This window comes from Mastigoproctus giganteus, chromosome 3 (genome assembly GCF_048544385.1).
Source record: "Mastigoproctus giganteus isolate SK-2022 chromosome 3, ASM4854438v1, whole genome shotgun sequence".
Lineage (NCBI taxonomy): Eukaryota > Metazoa > Arthropoda > Arachnida > Uropygi > Thelyphonidae > Mastigoproctus > Mastigoproctus giganteus.
In genome coordinates this window covers 95,261,818-95,283,231 of record NC_143577.1, presented here as the reverse complement: position 1 = coordinate 95,283,231, position 21,414 = coordinate 95,261,818, and the positions used below count along the sequence as shown (strand labels likewise).

The window sequence follows — 21,414 nt, the reverse complement described above, 5'->3', positions numbered from 1 at the left end:
TCAGTTACCATCTCCGTTTTGTTTACTAGGAGACTTTAATGCACATCATCCATTATGGGATTTCCCCACCTCAGACGGATGAGGTAAGCTTATTGAAATGCTCATCAATAGACAGAAAGTAACATTACTAAATACTGGGTCTCCTACATATGTGCATCTCCTTACAGGTTCAACATCTGCAATAAACCTTTCCATCTGTTCCCCAATACTCTTTCCAAGTACAGATTGGGTATCTCTGAGTGACATCCTTATAGCAGAGACCATTATCAATTAATCCGCAAAATTCAAACATCCTATTCCTTTCCAACAGAAAATCCAATTAAATGGAAATTTTCAAGAGCTGACCTGACAAAATACAGAACGCACATCTCATTTGACAACAATATCCTCAGTCCAGTTCCATCAACAGTGTTACCTAGCACATCACGAATCAATTGCTGACAGCCGCACCCACTGCCATTCCTGAATATCAAGTAAGAAATAGATGAAAAATAAATTACTGGTGGAATGAATATTGCAACAATGCAAAAAAAGGGAAAAACAAAGCATGGAACCTTTTCTGCAAACATACTACCATCTCCAATCTTATTAACTATAAACGGCTTAGATCTAAAGCTCGTTATATGAGATGCAAAACAAGAAAAGAAACTTGGATTAAATTCGTCTCATCAGTTAATAAAAATACCGATATCAGATTAATCTGGAGAAAAATAAAATGTTTGAACAGTAAATTTCCACCTTTATCCACCCCCATTACGGAACTGGAATGGACAAGAGCACTCTAATCCTACAGATATATCAAATGCAATGGGAATTGTATTACACAGAAATCCAGACTGAATTTCACTGACAATTCTGCTTTATCTTATAATCAACCATTTACCGTGCTTGAGCTACAGCAATCTCTTACCAACCCAAGAAACAGTGCTGATGTCCCTGATATGATATATTATGTAATGCTCTGAAATCTGGATCACAAATCACTCTCTTCGCTGCTCATATTTTACATCAAATTTTTTCGGAACATACCTTCCCAAGTTCTGGCATAATTCTTATGTACCACCAATTGCAAAACCAGGTAAAGATCATTCTGTTCCTCAAAATTACAGGCCGATATTCTTTACCAGCTGGCTCAGCAAAACTCTCGAGAAAATGATACACTGCTGTCTCACTTGGTTGCTCAAGTCTCAAAACTTGATAAATAACAACCAATTTGGTTTCCGGAAAAACTGATCTTTATTGGATCTTGTGATCAAAGCCGAGACAAATATCAGAAATGCTTTCATCAAAAAGGAACATCTCCTCATGGTCTGTCTTGACATTGAGAAAGCCTTTGACACTGTGACGTTTTGGGATTTTAAAGGAGATCTATGTTCTCTTGGCCTGAGAGGTAATCTAGCATATTTTATCCGAAATTTCCTTGAACAGAAATCCTTTCAAGTTTGTTATCGGGGAACCCTCTCTAAAATCTTTATCCAAGAAGAAGGAATTCCACAAGCATCTGTTCTCAGTGCCACCTTGTTTGCAATGAGAATGAATCATATAATTAAACTCATTCCGAAAACTGTGGATTCACACCTTTTTGCAGATGATCTCACAATTTCTTGTCATTCTCAAAACATGCATTACACTGAACGCCAACTACAAATATCAATCAATCGCATCCTGACATGGATGACACAAAATGGTTATAGACTATCTAGCCAGAAATATACTGTCATTCATTTCTGTACCAGACACAATATGCATCCTGAACCCGAGCTCCACTTGAATAACCATCCTCTTCCCATATTAAGTGTATATGTTCCATAGCTAATAGTATTCATCTACTAGGATTGTTCTTTGATAGTAAGTTAAATTTCCAAAAGCACATTGAACATCTCTGGACTACTTGTCAAAAAAAAAAACTGAACATACTCAGAGTCTTATCAGCCACAACATGGGGAGCAGATCGTTACAGCCTGCTTCATTTATATAGAACCATAATCAGATCAAGACTGGACAACGGCTCATCTGTCTTCGACTCTGTTAGGGAGAGTGCTTTATCTCGCCTCTACTCTATTCAACATTCAGCTCTCAGAACAGCACTAGGTGCATTCAGAACATCTCCAGTAAGTGCAAAGTTTGTATGTTGAGGCTCATAAGCCTCCTCTAAATATCCGGAGAAAGATGTTGCTGCTCAAATATGCAACCAAGATCCAAAGCCAGGTGACTCATCCTAATTAGTCAATACTTTATAATCTGCAGTTTTTGACCTTCTTTAGAAACAAACCACAGACAGTTTGGCCTGCCGGTATTATGCTAAAGCAACTAGCAGAAGACTGGAACATATACACTTCAATAAAATCTTGCAAGATCCTATAGATCCCAAACCTCGATGGTCCGTTATCATGCCATCTTGTGACAATTATTTCCACCAGTTAGGTAAAAATTCTCTATCAGACATTAACATCCAACAGCTACATACTGCGCATACTAAACGTTATTCTGACTTCGCTAAAATATATACAGATGGATCAAAGTCTGAGAGTGGATTGGGTGCAGCAGTAGTACTCCCTGATACTGCCATTTCTCTATCTCTTCTAACAGAGTGTAGTAGTTACACGACTGAATTATATGTCATAAAGCTTGCTATAGAAAATATTTTCCATATGTCATTCAAAAGAGCATAATATACAGGGCTTTCCAATAGTAACGCTCGATTTTTGTAACGCAATAAAACAAATTGTGAGAGTGATAGTGATCTATTTTTATTTTGAAGTATATGTGTTAACATTATGTTTTAAAAATTGTATCAGATAAATGTCCGTCGCAGCTTTGTCTGGTTTGGTTAATCCTGGATACCCAATTGGTGATGACGTTATCGCATAAAAGTGGCTCAATTTCAGCAATAACGCGCCTAATGTTGGCCTTTAAGGCGGCAACCGTCCGTGGTTTGTTAGCATAGACTTTGGATTTTAGAAAGCCCCAGAGAAAAAAATCCAGTGGCGTTAGGTCGCAGGATCTGGGCGGCCAATTAACGTCACCATTTCGCGATATAACGGAACCTTCAAATTTCTCATGCAATAGTGTTACTGTATCACGTGCCGTATGGCACGTAGCACCGTCTTGCTGAAACCAAATGTTTGTTAGATCGATTCCATCCACTGCAGGCCAAAAAAAAATCTCTTATCATAGCCCTGTATCGCTCACCGTTGACCGTAAGTGCCACTTCTTCTTCGTTTTCGAAAAAATACGGACCGATTATTCCGCCGGACCAAAGTGTACACCATACCGTAACTTTTTCGGAATGTAGTGGGACCTCATGAATCTCCCGTGGGTTTTCATCGCTCCAAATTCGGCAATTTTGCTTGTTAACAAAGCCACTTAACCAGAAATGAGCCTCGTCACTAAACATTATTTTTCGCCCAAAATCAGGATCGACCTTCAACTGCTCTAGCACCCAATCAGCGAATGCACGCCGCTGCGCATGATCGTTGGGCTTTGGTTGTTGGGTTAATTGCACTTTATAAGGGTGAAGCCCTAAGTCCTTATGCAGGATTCGCCAAGTTGTCGTCGAAGACAGGCCAAGTTCTTGAGCCCGACGCAGAATGGATTGTTGCGGATTCTCACGCACACTTTCCCGGACTACAGCAATATTTTCAACGGATCTTGCGTTTCGCTGACGTACAGGCACTTTCAGATTTGCCACAGACCCAGTTGCTTCGAATTTGTTTATTAAACGGCGAATTGTGGATTCTGAAGGACGTTCGTCGACACCATAAACTGCACGGAGTGCACGAAACGTTTGACGAATAGAACATTGGTTTTGATAATAATTTTTTACAATTTCGACTCGTTGCTCAGTCGTGTAACGCTCCATAATAAAATGCAGAGACTAACTGAATACGGCTACCAAAGATACCACCTGTGTGACTGTCGACTTCGTCATGCGCTGTTGCCAAACATCGAGCGTTACTATTGGAAAACCCTTTACATAGACTTGCAAAGTTCCTTATTATCCTTGCAAAGCAACTCCCCATCTACTCACCCATTATTAAAGCTCATTAGAACAGAGTTGATACATCTCAGAGAGCATCAACAAAAGGTTATCTTCTGCTGGATACCAGGCCATACTGGAATGCGAGGAAATTAAATTGTGGATGATGCTGCCAAACATCCATCCAGATCAGCCACAACGAATTCCCTAGTACTGTTCACTGATTATAAAACAAATATACAAAGTATATGTAAAGGTCGATGGACTCTTCAATGGCAAGCACAAATTCAAATTCATAATAAACTACTTCAAATTAAACCTGTACCAAAATTATGGGCTTCCAACATCATTGCAAATAGACAAGTAATTCTAGCCAGAGCCAGAATAGGACATACTCATTTAACTCATCTGTTCCTCTTGTCAGGGAATGACCCTCCTCAGTGTAATCATTGTCATACACCACTCACAGTCAAACACATATTTATGGAATGTAGTCTATATAATAATGCTCGACTAGTCAGTTCTCTGGCAAGCTTAAAGGAACCTTTGTTGCTTAGAAATATCATAGGCAAAAAATCAAATCTCACTGAATTCTTCTCCTTTCTAAAATGAATAGGACTGTATAGCCATTTTTAACTGCTTCTACCAACACAGGCAGTATGAACCACTTTACTAAGTGCAATATGGCATAAGTAGCCACTGCACTTAAAACCCCATCAACAACAACCAACTAACAGAAAAGAAATGCACTGTCACTCACTCACTTTTGCAAGAAATGAGCTCTCCATCCTGAACCTGAACTACAAATAAAAAATACTCCAATCCAGCTTGTTAATACATTTCTAGGCCTAATATTAGACCACAAGCTAAATTTCCAAACAAATATCAGTCATTTGAGCACTTCTTGTATAAAGCATTTGAATATACTTCGATAGGTCTAGTTGATATAATGGGGAGATGATCAGTATACTTTGCTGCATCTTTATAGAAGTTTAATCTGTTCACGGCTAGATTATGGTTGTCCAATCTATGATGCTGCCAGGAGCACTACTTTAAAATGGCTAAATGTGATCCACCACTGTGCTGGGAGCTTTCAGGACTTTTCTGATCCAAAGTCTTTATATTGAAGCGCATGATCTCACATTACACCTGCATAGAAAAACACTACTACTACACCACACCACACTGCTAAGATCCAGAGTCTATCATCACACCCAAGTTGGGAGTATCTTTATAATACTCGATGGGAATTGTTCTATGAGAGCAAGCCAAATGAAAATAGACCTGCCTTGCTCAGGATTAAAGATATTTTTCAGAGTTGGAATGTCAATTTAAATGAAATTTTTCAAAACACCACTGTACGTGTTCTACCTTGGACATATGGCGCCTCCGTAGCCAGGTGGGAAGGAGCAGCAGTGCGTAGCACACGCTTCTTGATTAGACCGGGGTTCGAGCCAGTCACCACCAAATGCGGAAAGATCAGGAAATGACCACCGCATATACCGGAGCAATATGGCCTTAGTTGCTAATGCTCCTAAAAACCAAATAACAAATAAATAACAAACCTTGGACATATGTGTCTGTCTGTAAAGATATACACTTTCTCCAGTGGGGGAAAAATATTATACCTCCCTCCAATATCAGACAGTTACATTCAGCTCATGCTACTATGAACAACCATGCCTGTAAAATTTATACAGATGGTTCCAAAACTGACAGTATGGTAGGTGCTGCGGCAGTTTTTCCTTTATGTACAATTTCAGCCACACCACTGCTAGCTTGCAGCATCTTCACAGCTGAATTATATGCCATTAAGAGTGCTTATTAAGATTGAGCTTTCCATCTCATCTGCCATAATTTACGCAGACTCCCTCAGTGCTGTCTCTGCCATAAGGAAGAATTTCTCCTCTTCTCATCCTACAATGAAACATTCATTCCCAGCTATTCTATAGTGTGTCCAATCAGTCACAATCAGATTTTGCTGGATCCCCTGGCATTCTGAGAAATGAAAGTGCTGACTTTGCTGCTAAACGTCCTCAACCCGCTCTCTCACAACATCCTCAGGTTCCTTACACTGACTATAAGTCAGTCATTTGCAAAGCGTGCTATGATAAATGGGCACAGATCTGAAAAAGTAACACCAACAATAAACTTTACCAGATAAAAGAAGATCTGAAGCTTTGGCTCTCTGGCTTCCGATGAAACAGACGAGAGGAAGTGGTACTGGCAAGACTCAGATTTGGACACACTCATCATACTCATCTCTTCCTATTATTGGGAGAAAACCCACTTCAGACAGCTAATGCAAAACATGCACAAAGACTGCTTCAAATGAGAACTTTTGGTGGGATCCCAGTAACAGTCTCTCCCCATAATAGCCTAAACATATCAAAAGGAGTAATTTCTGAATGGGGCCTAATCAGCACCTCCGAAGAAGAAATTTAAAATGCACTGGAAGATCAAGGTGTAATAGCTGTGAGAAGGATTAAGTAATTAGAGATGGGACACTTATCCCAAACAGAAATCTCATACTGACCTTTAACACTTCCAAACCATCTATATTGGTGAAGGCTGGATATCTAAATTATAACATCAGACCATACATTGTGAATCCTCTCCACTACTTTAAATGCCAAAAGTATAGTCATTCACAAATGGCATGCCATGGAGTTGCTATCTGTTCCAATCATGGATCTCAGGAACACACCAATCAGAACTGTCCAGCCAAGCAACCAAAATGTCCGAACTGCAAGGAGGACCATTCTGCCTATTCTAAAAACTGAATATTGGAAAAGAGAAAAACAGATACAAAAATATAAAGTAGAACATTCTGTGACATACCAAGAATCCAAAAGAACTGGACTCCCAACTACCATAAACAAGCCTTCCTGTGCACAGGTCATAAATGATTTTGTAATAACTGAGAACAAAGTGGAAGAGAAATTGTTGAAGTTAAACATAAGAAAGGCACCTGGGGTGGATGGGATCTATCCAATTACTGGATAGTCCTATCCACTGAAATCCAATCTGAACAATCGGAATGGATTTCAAACTTTAAGTTCAATGATCCTAAGAAACAATATATTAACAGACACCATCATCATCATACTGAGAAGTGGCAATTGAGATATGCTTAAAAATGCAAAGACTGCATGTGGCAATTGAGATATGCTTAAAAATGCAAAGACTGCATGTGGGAAAAACTAATCCCAGAATAACATACTAATTTTGTGGTATGGCAATCATGGTAATGGAAAAAGAAAAGACCTGGAATAATTATATAGAGTGACAAGTAGTTTTCTGAGCAGTGTAGCCCGCTACTAGGAACAGCTCACAGTGCTCACAATATACAGGAATTTTGCCAGCAAGGACAAGGAGGTGATTGTCCCATTGTATAAGACAATAATGGTTAGGCTATATCTTGAGTACTGCACACAGGTCTGGAAGCCTCATTTCAGGAAGAATGAGGATATGATGGGATGGGTGCAGAGAAGAGCAAAAAGATTATTCAGGGATACAAAAGAGCATACTTACTAAAGCAGAATTCTGCTCTGTGAACTGTAACATCTAGAAACTAGACACCTGTGGCGATATCTGATTGAGGTGCTTAAAACCTTAAATGGAATGAGTAAATTAAATATGGCATCCTAACTCTTAATCGAATGATACACTTAAGGAAATATGTATTTCAAATTGGTAAAGGATGGCTGTAGGTTAGATGTGCAAAAAACTGATTTCAGCCAGAGTGATTGATTTACTGATTGTCAGTATATCAAAAAAAAAAAGTGTTTTTTTTTTTTTTTTTTTTTTTGACTGATGCTGTATAAGATTGCTGCCTTGATCATTTGCCAATATTAATATTCACCACAGTTTTCACAGTTAAACATATTCAATAGTTACAACATAATTGATGACCTGCACCAGATATTCTTCTAAACTTTCCAATTGCAACATCTCTCTAGGGCTGCCATCAAAATATCACTTTCAAAATTTATACTCATTTTTCAAGCTTTTATAACTGCCACTGCTGATTTAGCTGTAAATTTTCCTTTGGTATTAAACAATCCTAGGTTTATATATTGTCCATTTCATAATGTAAATTAGTACTGAAGTTATGTTTATTATGCATACACGTGGACTCAATGTGGGCCAAAACAATTAGCTTTCTTGAATATATGTTTTAATTACTACAGTGATTTAAAATCGCTGTAGCTATAATATTATTATTTTGATATACTCTGATCCGCTGGAGGGAATAAATTCTCCTATAAAATCATTTCTCATTATTGTGCAATGGATAAACCACCTAAATTTTTTATAATAAGGATAAGTGGACTAGAACCAGGTGACATCATTAATTGCTGCAGCAGCAACAATTAATGTCACCAAGAAATTCAGATTTTAAATAGGGTAAAGAGAGAATTATTATTCATGTGGAGACTAATGATCTTACATATACATGAACTGATGAGTTGTTGGAAAAACAACTGTAGCACCATGCTGTCAAATGCCTACAGTTAGGTCAGAAAGTGTGCGTGTCTGCAGTTTTTCCTAGGCACAATAGGAGGAACTATAAGCCAAATGCCTTGTGGATAAACTCAAGACTTAGGAACTCAGCAAGGTTTTTGGAGGGAGAGTTTTTGGTGGGCTAGCATATATGCATAAGTGCCTATTATCTTCACCATGTGAAGATACTAATACTAATGCTAAATATCCATCCCTCCATCTTTCTGTAAGTCTGTCCGCAAATAACAACTGAACTCTCAGTGGATGTATTTTCATGAACTTTTATATTTGGTTTATATAGAAAGGTTTGTCATTCCATCCCAGTGGATGGATTTTCACGAACTTTTAGATTTAGTTCATATATAGAAAGATTTGTCATTCCATTTGGGATGGAATCATAAATATTTCTGTTGAGAAGTGGCAATTGAAGTTTAACATTGAGAAATGCAAAGTACTGCATATGGGTAGCAGAAACCCAAAAGAAACGTACCAACTGTGTGGTACTACACTCAGGGAGGTAGAGAATAAAAAAGACATGGGGTAATTGGGCAGTCAGATATGAGGTTCTCTGAGCAGTGCAGATGGGCTGCCAGAGCAGGGCATGGAGTTTTGTCAATGATACATAGGAATTTTTATAACACAGACAAGGTGATTATCCCTTTATATAACATTAGCATTAGTAGAGGCATACGATGCAAGAAAGCAAACTTATGCAGCATCAGCCAAAAAAAAAAAAAAAAAAAACCTCCCATTTCACCGCTCCATTTGTTCCAAATGCCTGTCCAGCTCAGCCTTAAATTTATTTAGGCTATCAACTTTCACAATAAAATATGGAGATCTGTTCCACCAAACAAACTACCTGCTGGCTAAAGGCAAATTTCCACAAATCTATTCTCAGGTTCTTAATCTGAGCAAGAGGAAGAATCCCATCAGGAATTAGATTGCTCAACCCATTCAAGCCTGAGACACCTCAATCAGATCACCTCGCAGGTGTCTACTCTCCAGGTGCTGCAATTTGCAGAACTTAAGCCTTTCTTGGTAAGAGCACCCCCTCTGTTACCCACACCAATCTTGCAACCGTTCTAGTAACTCTACATCCTTCCCAAAATAAGGCCTCCAGACCTGTACACAGTACTCTAGGTGTGACCTGACCATTGCCTTGCATAACGGGATAATCACCTTCCTGTCCCTGCAAGCAAAATTCCTATATATCATTGACAAGACTCCATGACCTGCCCTGGCAGCCCCTCTGCACTGCTTAGCAAACTTCATATTTGACTGCACAATTACCCCCAGATCTTTTTTGCTTTCAGCTTCCCTGAGTGTAGTACCACACAGTTGGCATGTTTCTCTTCGGTTATTGCTAACTATATGCAGTACTTTGCATTTGTCAATGTTAAACTTCAGTTGCCACTTTTCAGCCATTTTCCCAACTTATCTAGATCCAGTTGGAGTAGCATACTCTCTTTATTGTCGTTAACAACCCTGCAAACCTTTGTATCATCTGCAAACTTGAACATTAAACCTGATATACCTTCATCAATATCATTGATAAATATACAAAACAACAATGGGCCCAATACCGAACCCTGGGGAACTCCACTAATTACATTTGTCCACAAAGAGCAGTGTCCATTGATTAGCACTCTCTGTCATCTCTCACCCAACCATCCCTTTATCCATTGTAGCAACTTACCCTTAATGCCATTCTTCTCCAATTTGTACAGCAGTCTTCCATGTGAAACAGTATCAAAAGCTTTTCTGAAATCCAAGTATATGATATCAAAATTATTTTTGGCATTCAGTTCCTTTGTGACCACATCATAGTATCCAATCAAATTGGTCAGACAAGACCTCCCTTTAACAAACCCATGCTGTGTCTTAACTATTACTACATTCTTGTCTAGATGATCCTGCAATGCTTCTTTAACCAGCGATTCCATTATTTTTCCCTGAACACAAGTTAAACTAACAGATCTGTAGTTACTTATGTCACCTTTTGAACCGCCTTTGTGAATTGATGATACATTTGCACACCTCCGGTCCATGGGGAGCTCCTCTGAGTCCAAGGAAGCTCTCATAATTATGGCTAAGGGTTTGCTTACTTCCTTTGCTGCCTCCTTTAATATAACTGGATAGATCCCATCCACTCCCATGGATGGGAAGGAAGACCCATGGTGTCCTATAAATGATTTACTGAACATATACTTGTGGAGGTCATAATACCTCCGTAAGGCCACACATAGAATACGAAGTCCAGGTATGGAGACTGGATCTAAAAAAAAACATCAAACTTCTTGAAAGGGTCCAAAGACAGGCAAACATGCCTGTTGATATCAGTAAGAGGACATCCACATGAGGAAAGACTTTAAACATGTGGGCTGCAGAGTTCGGTAACTTGGCACCTCAGCAGAGATCCGATTGAAATATATATTGCTCTGAGAAGAGAAAGTAAAATGATTGATGGTAAAATTTCCACTGTTACAAGTGATTTAAAGGGTCACAATTTCAAATTATGAGGGAAGAGGTTCAGACTGGACTGTAGGAAGTTTTCTTTTAGCCAGCAAATTGTTACTTATTAGAATAAGTTGCTGCCTCCGTGGATGGTTGAGTCTGGCAGCTAAGAGAAATTCAAAGCTTATTTGGATAGATACCTGTGTGTGAGAAGGGAGCAAATAGGTGGTTTAAATTTTTTTTGCTCTTCCTTGCACCATATGGCTAATACTTAATAAAATTAATAGCAAAGCTTAAACTGATGGTACTCACTTCAAATAACCACTTAGTTGTATGACGTTTTAGGCGAAAGTTGTGGAAACTCAATTAAATTAACAGCAAAGTTTAATTATCAATTAACTAAGTAATACTGATATTTAAACATCACGACAAGAAATAATCTCTACCAATCACATTGTCTTCATAGGTATTTTAAAACTTAAGCTTTTATTCAAACTTTTTGTTTCAAATATTTGGCAGAAATTTTGGTACAAAATTGAACCCTCACACTGAAGTTTTTCTAGAAGAAGATTAGCATTTTCATTGTTTTCTTTTAAATGTGCTGAATGGGCTACAGGAATGGATGCATACTTATTTCCATTATGAAGGAGAACTCCTATAAGGCTTTGCTCTGATGAGTCAATAAATAGCCACCACTCCATTTGGTTGGTAGAAAATTCCAAAAAAGTTCAAAATTGCAGGAATGTTGTTGCAATACATCATTGAATCTTCTTTGGAAAAAATGGAGACCCAATCCTTCTTCAAGGTATCTGTATCATGAAAATGCTGTTCCTGGAGGTAGCAGCAGACTCTTGGATTCCAGTCTTGACTCTAAAAGCTCTGCAGAACCGTTGGGTAGTTTTCAATCTCTCACAAGATCATCGAGTTCACTTTGTGGCCCAGATTTGCAAATTTATTCATCACAAAAGTTTATATTATCATCTAGATCACAAATGTCAGATTTGGGATCTGATGGCACACATTCAAAAATAACAGGTGGAAGGAGTACCAGTAGTTTAGATCCACAGGGTACTGGCCTTACAACTGAAGTAATGTTGTTGGGGTACACAGTGCTCTGCTTGTTCTTTGCATTATAACCGTCTACATTTAAGGAAAAAAAGTAGTAGTCATCAATATGATCCTGAGGTTTCTTATACACCTTAGGAATGGCAAATGTCATGACTTTTTTACCACATTTACACAATTGCAAGCTCTCCACATATGTGAGGCACACTTTAGAGTGGGGGGCTATGCTTTTATCTTGGTCATTAAATTTAATTCCAAAATATATGGCATATACATTTTTCACAAATGATATTATACTGTGCCTTTGTTTCACCACGACATAGTTACCGTATACTATTTTTATTATAATTAGCCATGTGGTGAAAGGAAGCTTAGACAAAGTTTAAACATTGAAGGAGTTTACTTATACAATGGTAATGCATACACATAATTTCTACTACTAAGGTAGTTTTTTAATGCATTATTTTAATTATATCTCATATTGTGAATACCTTCACAATGAGTTTCCATGGTGTTGCATTACCTGGAATAAGTATCACCTATGGAGAAGACTATTACTTATTCTCGGCAGATACCACCACCCAGACAGCACTGTTTCAGGACTCTTTGGCCTCTCTTGGTGGGTACGTGCAATAGTGACAACCCAGTTATGAAGTATAACTCTACAATATGAGAGATGCCTGATGGTGTGCATGGTTTAATCTAAAAGATATTTTTGTCTAAATGCTTAAGAGTATGAAGGAGTTTACTTATACATGGGTAATGCACACACATCATTCCTACTACAAAGGTAGTTTTAATGCATCAAACAGGGCCAAAGAGCATTGAAATGGCGTCTGGATGGTGGTATCTGCCTAACTGTCATCACAAAAAAGTAGTACGCATATCATATATACACAGAATATATATCTAAGAAAGCAATTCTTACTGTTTGCAAAAAAGCTGTAGGTGATAGGTAAAAATGGCTGGGATTTTTAGAATTAGCACTAAAAGTACACCCAGAAACACCATGAATTCTGGAAACATCAAAATCTATTCAGACCATTGTTATTAGAAGTTGATAAATCTAGATTTTTTTTATTATTATATTTTATAGCTGATGTTATATAAGCTTGCTTGTATCAAGCTACTACAAATATTAATTTATCCAATCATTTTTAATTTATAATTTATTCAAAATAACCACTTCCACAACACAGGGTGTAAGTTTATTCAATAATCAGTTATCCCTGGCGGAAAACAAATTTCTGCACACCTATTCCGCAGCCTTTTACATAATAACAAACAAATCCACATATGCATATTGATCCCTGTTGAACATATGCACTTGAAAATCTAACGTTTTTAAAATATACTTTTGAGCCTAGTGTCAGTTATCTAGTAATAATTGAAAGCTCTTTATTTTTGTATTTCTTTTCACTGGTTTGACCTAGTTTAGTTTTGCACAGTTTAGAAGTTCTGCTGGGCGTTTAGAAGGACCCTCAATATTCAATCAAAAACTTCTAGTGGGGGATTTTGTTCATTAAAATATGGATTGGGTGTATGCCTCATGAGCTCAATCCTTGGATGAGCTGGTAGAACAACTGCCTGTGTTGGGCACAATCACCCATGTCCCTAAGAACGAGCATCAAATCCTTCTATTAGCATGAATATTATCTTAACTTCTTACAAGTGATGAGGGGAGGGATGTTGTCCATGTGGAAAATTTGAGTGGGATAAAACTGCAGAAGTATCTCTTCCCTCTAAAAAAAATTGCAAGCTAAAAATGAAAAGTTTTAATAGTATCAAATTTTGAAGTATGATTATTGTTTTCAGGCACTAATGTTAGCATATTTATGTTATTAAAATTACTACAATTAATATATCTAAACACTTACACATGAAAAATTTAGTTATATAATCCTCAGGCATTTTGCTAAGATTATTCAATGGTTAGCTAATGAATATTAGAAAGCTTTCAAACAAGTTAAGACATATATGTATATTTTAAAAAATAAATAAATAATGACTTATTTTGCACTGCTCAATACTTTCCCAAATTCTGAATATAATCATATTCAGAATTTAGAGGATATACTTACTGTCTTATACAGTTTCCCAAATCAGTTTGTTATACCTTGTTTATCTGGTCTTTTGCACAGATGACAAATCCCTTATATACTAAAATTAAGTGGAATATAATCAAAACTATTCAGAGTTAGTTTACTGTAAAATATTTAAACCAGAACAAAGAGTTGAATCCTCTGATCATATATGATCATTTCATAATATAAACAGAATATTCCAATGTTAATACAGCTGCTGGCAGCAATTCTGGAACTATTCTGCTGGACAGTGTGGAGAGCATCTTCAGTTGCATCAATAGCTTCTGGTTTGCCATGGAAGGGATTTCCTCATAAATGATATTTCCTTTTTGGGTGAGAATTAGAAAATTCACATCATGAGAAGTATGCAAGTGAGGATGGGGGTTATGGTAACACAGCAATATTGTGTTTAGTAAGATCCTATTATATGAGAAATGAGTGGAGTGTTACAGTACACCAATCTGGATATTATTGCCAAATTTTCTCTTTCAGAATGCAAGATCTGTACATATCTTTTTTTATTCACAGTAGCACTCAATTTGTAGTGCACAATATCATAATAGAGGGGGAGAAATCCAACTTCATTTATCTTTTTCACCTATCTGGCTGACATTTTTTGATCCTCATGAATAGGGAAATTTCCAAGTTGATAACTCAATCTTTGTTTGTTGGTCATAGTGAAAACATTGATCCTACTATTTTTGATAATGGAACATATGAATAAGGGACCATAAGCAGATGCCATCATCAGATTGCACCAAATTATCATACATTTATTATATTGATTATCAGTAAGTGTTTAGCATTAGCATAAGCATATGATGGAAGAAAGCAAGCTTATATAGCATCAGCTAAAAAAAAAAAAAAAAAACGTCCCATTTCACCCATCCATTCACTCCAAATGTTTGTCTAGTTCTGCCTTGAATTTATTTAGGCTGTCAAATTCCACAACGACAGATGGAAGTTTGTTCCGACAATCAACTACCCGCTAGCTAAAGGCAAATTTCAGCACATCTATTCTACAACTGTCTTTCCTCAATTTGAATTTATGTCCCCTCAGGCAATTAATCTGGGCAAGAGGATGAATCCCATTAGAATTTAGCTTGCTCAAACCATTCAAGATCTTGAACACCTCAATCAGATCACCTTGCAGGTGCTTAGTCTCCAGACACAGCAATTTGAAGAACTTAAATTCTTTCTTCATAAGGGCAATCCTTTGTTCCATTCACCAATATCGTTGCCCTTCTCTGTACTTGTTCTAGCAGCTCTACATACTTCCTAAAATGACGCCTCCAGACCTGTATAGAGTATTCAAGGTGTGGCCTGACCATTGCCTTATAACAAGGAGATAATCACCTCCTTATTCCTGATAGAAAAATTCCTGTATATCATTGACACGACACCATGAGCTACTCTTGCAGATTGTCTGTATTGCTTAGAAAACTTCATATCTAACTGCACAATTACCCCCAGGTCTTTTTCATTCTCCACCTCCCTGAGTATAGTACCACACAGACAGTTGGTACATTTCTCTTGGGTTACTGCTACCCGTATGGAGTACTTTGCATTTGTCAATGTTAAACTTCAGTTGTTACCTCTCAGCTCAATTTTTCTAATTTTTAAGGCAACACATGCACCACAGTGATTCAGATACATGAGTTGTTCAACCGTTTCATTTTTTTGGGCATATGAGCAGTTAATTATTATTAGCCATATGGTACAAGGAAGCCTGAGGCTTATGCTGCACCAGACAAAAAAAAAATTCCCCGAGTTACCCTGAGAGAGAGAGAGAGAGAGAGAGAGAGAGAGAGAGAGAGAAGTAGAAAGGAATCACCAAGAAAGAGAAGAATGATGATATCCAGCTTAGGATGTTCCAAGCATGGTCATAGTCTGCTAAACTTTCTTTTCCCTCTCTAATCTGTGATTATGACATTAAAACATGACATAAAAATACAGAGAATAATCCTCTCTATAAAGCTGATGCATCAGTTCTTTTCAACAAATGTTTGCACCATATTCCAAATTCGACATTTTTCACACTGATAAACTGTGATAAAATATATATACCTCAAATGAAAACAGCAAACAAAAGATGTAACAAGTGATTAACAAACTGATACATGTTTCTAGATGCAGATTTAAATTTGCAATTTGACAAGGGCAAATTACACTGCATTACCTGTAACACTGTGTGACTAAGTACAAAAACATCTTATAATTGTACTATGTATTTTATTGTCTGTTTTGTCAAGTAAATTGTGTTAATGAATCAACAAGACTGATTCATTTACAAAATGAATGTACTACCTATTCCTTGTTAGGATTAGGAACATACATGTGCAAAGCTGATATATTGAATAAATTTTTTATAAATTAAAGAACACAGTATAATAATATATTTGCTACTAACATGCATTCATGGAATGAAATATGTGTTAACAAAGTCCGTTTTTAAAATTATTTATTTTTTAAATCTAGTTTTAAATTTAGTAATTAATCATGTAACCCCTGACAATTGTTCAGTATAACATACAGCAAATTTTAGTGATATGTGCAAACACATCCCACTGAAATATTACAGTTAAGTATTACAGGTTAAAAATCAATACTGAATTTGATTTACAACAAAAATTATGTAGTGCATTGAAATCCTATTTAATAATTTGCCTCATGCAAAAATGCCACAATATTAAAATTATCATAAAATTACCATTTTATGAGTATACACATGCACACACATATATACTGCATTTTTAATTTATGGGCTCTATGTAGATCTCTTAATTTCAAATCATTGATATCCTGCATCAAGAAATTAAACTTTCTTAAATATTTCCAGTTTAAAATATCCAGAGTATAATTTTTAGTTACTAAATTATTGCAAATTTTACTTACATGGAAAGGAATAGGTGATATGTTCCGAAACAGAGATGGAGTCGATGATCCTGGAGCAGATGGAAGGACAGAACTGACTGGAGTTGTTGGCACAACAGGTACATTACTAAAATTTAAAATCCCATCATGTAATGTGGTGATTCATGAAATGTTTAATGTTTCTTCTACATTACTTCTGTTTTTTAAATAACAAAGGAAAAAATTTTAAAAATGTTTCCAAACCTCACTGTTTGCTGAATATACAGACTTTTGCAACAACAGCTGTTAAAAGGGTAAAATGCCTACAGTAAGTTGTAAATGGAGGAAAAAAATGAAGGAGTTTATTTTGAAACTGTGCAAAATCAGAGTTGTTCACCATTTTAAAGCATGTTTATACAAAATTTTTTTGATGTTTTGTCCAGTTCTTTTCAAATTGCAACATCAGTGATTTTTAAAAATATTTTTAAAGGCATTATCACATACAGGAATCCACTTTGCTTTTTAAGGATTTTTGGGTGGATTTTCTTTTTTTTTTTTGGAAGTCTACTTCATCTTCTTCAGAGACTATTAATGAATGCAATTTTTCTTTCTCTTTCATCTAACTACTGATCATGCCTTCTTTGATAATCTCTTTAACTTTTTTTCAACTGTATAATTTTTTCTTTGGTAGCCATTAATTCAGTCCTACTGATTTACTAATATTTACCATTTCTGATGATCTAGAATTTACCATGTTTTGAGAAAGCTAAATCAAAACCAAACTTCCTGGATCATCATAGTGCCAAAGTGAAGTGACATGATTTCTCCATGAATCACTTGTTAGTTCATGTACATTTCTGTCTGGAATAGCCCTCAGCAGTTTTTGCTTTATGAAGTATAAAATCTTGTCAGAGAAAGGATATCACATGTTGTTTACAAAAATTTACTTTGTAACTACAGTGGCAGACAAAAAAACTGCATCACCTTAAAAAAAGTAACATTTGTAGTGAAACACATAAGTTATTGTTTGATTACAGTAATTTTGTTTGTTGCAAAGCAAAGGTACTGCATCAGATAACACTTCTATTGCATCAGCAGTAATTGCAAGGTATTGCATCAGCCATTTCTATAAATACAGTATTGGAAGGGCATACATACTCATTAGTATCCTGTTTTGCAGATATGTAAGCATGGCTCCATATATTCAGTTGACACCAAGAAAAAAAAAGTGTAGCTGTTGCTCGGCCCCAGGAAGGGCTTTCCATGCATGCTGTCACTGATAAAATAGGCTGCCACCAGTCAACAGTATCCTGGGTTCTGAAATTAAAGCGTGAAACCAGTGATGTGAAGAGAAGACCTGGATCAGGCAGTAAGAGAGTGACTGTGCCTTCCCAAGATCAATATTTGAAACAGCTATGCCTTTGTAAATACCATACAAGTGCTCCTGATCTAAAACTGGACTATGAGATGGCCTCTGGTGTTGAAACAAGTGCACGAACTATCCAAAGGCAGCTTTCAGAATGTGGTTTGCATGCCTATTGGCCCAAGAAGAAGCCTTTATTGACCCAACAAATGAGGAAGATTCAACCTGCTTGGGCTAAAATGCATGTTTCATGGACAAAAGAGCAATGGAACATGGTCATCTTTTCTGACAAAACGGAAATTCAACCTCCATGGCTCGGATGAGGAGCGATATGTCAGAAGACGAAAGTTGGAGGCATACCATTCTGACTGCTTGACACCAACTGTAAAGTTCTCCGCCAGTCAGATGGTCTGGGGATACATAACAAGCAAAGGAGTGGGGCAAATTAAGTTTATTAATGAAACAGTGAATGCAGAAACCTACACTGCTATCTTGGAGGAGTGTGGACATCTGTGTGGTGAGCCCCATATTAGGGCTCACCACACAGATGTCCAAAACTGCATTTTTCAACAGGACTCAACATCTTGCCACACAGCAAAATTGGTAAGTTTTATGCTATTTAGATTTAATGATGAATTTTTCTTCTTGTCTCACAAGGCTTAAAACATGCACCAATGTTTTCCCTCATTTTTCTCCCTTAAGGTGCAGTCATACCTCGGAAATGCTGCCATTACAGTGTTGAACTGGCCTGGCAACAGTCCACATCTGAACACTAATGAAAATTGCTGGTACATAATGTCATCTAAAATTTCTCAGAAGAAGCCAACAAGTAAGATTCAGCTGTGGGAGAACACTGTAAGGGTGTGGTACCAAGAATGGGCAACCGTATATCCAGAAGTTGATTAACTCTATGCCAGATCGTTGCAAGGTTGTAGCTCGAGGAGGAACAACAAAATATTGACGACTTATTGCTGTTTTACAGTACATTAACTTGTCATTTCAGTTTGTACACGTAAATGCAATAAAATGTATGTTTGATTGTCATGATTGCCATTTGCATAATTTCTCATATTTCCATTAATTACACATTTTACCCTTTGGGAAGATATTTATGACAATTAGGTATATATCAGGTGGTCTTTTTATTGGATTTAATTCACAGAGATATATATCCCATCTAACAAATGCATTTCAAACATTTCTGCAACCCACAATGCAGCACAAAATACATTATTTGCAAAATTCACAAGTGATGCAGTTTTTTTTTTGTCTGCCACTGTAAATATAATGCACTTGATGAACAATAGCTATATTCCCCTCCAGAGGTAGCTGCCTATAATTAGCATTTCACTGATATATACTCTTTTAATGCATCTCTAGCTGAGAGGAGAAACTGGGCGTCTATAGTAATTAGTTTCTGACGAGTCCTATTATTTACTAAAATTACTCTGCGACTGAATATTGAATATATCGAAGTGAATATAGTAGATAATTTCCCCTCTTGGAAATACAGTAGTAGGATGTACAGTAGATATGAATACATACAGTATTCACTTTTTCCAGTTTACTATATGAAACTACTAGTTCTTTGAACACATTATTTTTTTTTTTTAATAATTTTTTTTTGAGACACTGTCATACCCACAGTATATCTGAAACCACAGTATGAAGAGGTGCGGTATATGGAGATTGCATTTTATAACTTCAATTCAAAAAGTGAGATGAAAAGATAATACCAGTAAGAGTAGGAGACCGGCAGAATTACTTAACAAGTACAGGTCACTGTTGAAAAAAAGCTGTGAATTAGGGTTGAATTTGAAAGTGGCTGCAATTCTGCCCAGACATGATAGGAGGGAGTATATGATGAGAGCCCTGTCGATCGATTCGGCCCTGGAAAGATTGTGCAAGGCTCATGGGGTAAATTTTTTTCAGCCTGGTCTGTACTTGTTAACAGGAGAGAGTGCTTCTACAGGGATGGGATACACTTAAATAGAAAGGGTGCAAGAATATTTGCTGATGCTATCGAGGCAGTGTTAGGTGGGTCGGAAAACTGCAAGCTTGGGGGGGGGGATACAAGGATTAATAGATTAACAGTAGCCACTGGCAAAGATGAAAGTGATTCTTGCACTGCTTCTATTGGAATGAGCAGCAGCCTGGAAAACAAGATGCAGGATATTTCAGAGACTGCTGGGAGTCACTGCAGTACAAGTACACACATGGGTTGTGTTAGGGTAGCTAAGAATAGGAACAGGTGCATGTATACTTGCATGTACACCAATGCTAGGAGTTTGGTAAATAAATTTGAGGTATTGCTGAAACATTAACCCCAGAGGCTCACATCTGATGAGTATGGGCTTGGCACACTCAGGGTCCTGAGCTGGATATCATCATTCTTCTCTTTCTTGGTGATATTCCCTCTCTCTCTCTCTCTCTCTCTCTCTCTCTCTCTCTCTCTCTCTCTCAGGGTAACTCGGGAATTTTTTTTTTTTTTTTTGGCTGGTACAGCATAAGCCTCAGGCTTCCTTGCACCATATAGCTGATAATAATAATAATAATAACATCAAAGGCAAATATTGTTGGGATATCAGAGACGTGGTGTCACACAGATATAAGGAATGCAGAACTGGAATTTGGGGAGTACAATGTGTACAGAAAGGACAGACAGGAGGGGTTATGCTATTAGTTTAGAAATACATAAAATCCAATGAAGTGAAGCAGACATTGCTGGACAGTGCAGTGTTGAGTCAGTTTGGTGTGATATAAGGGGATGAATCTGATTGGTCCACTTGACATCGATGGTTCGACTGTTGATGATCCTGCTCAGATAGCAAACAAACTGAATGAGTATTTTGCATCTACATTCACACAAGAGGAATTATTAAGGTTTGAAAAAGGCAGAAGGTTATCAAATTGTAGCAGGATACTTAATGATTTTGGAATAACTGAAAGCAAAGTGTAGGAGAAATTGTTGAAGTTACACATAAGAAAAGCGCCTGGGGTGGATGGGATCTATCCAGTTATATTAAAGGAGGCGGCAAAGCAACTAAGCAAACCCTTAGCCATAATTATGAGAGCATCCTTGGACTCAGGGGAGGTTCCCACGGACTGGA

At 37.1% G+C, this 21,414-nt stretch overlaps 1 protein-coding gene across 3 annotated transcripts in view; it reads right to left on the bottom strand.

Annotated features, from left to right (window-relative positions):
- The window catches only part of LOC150088166 (uncharacterized), a 323,234-nt gene that overhangs the window by 114,234 nt on the left and 187,586 nt on the right, over nucleotides 1-21,414 (bottom strand). For all 3 annotated transcript variants that reach the window (XM_090369359.1, XM_090369360.1, XM_090369361.1), the window contains exon 9: nucleotides 16,984-17,089. In XM_090369359.1, the coding sequence (XP_090225485.1) occupies nucleotides 16,984-17,089 (106 nt within the window). The remainder of the gene's footprint in view (nucleotides 1-16,983; nucleotides 17,090-21,414) is intronic.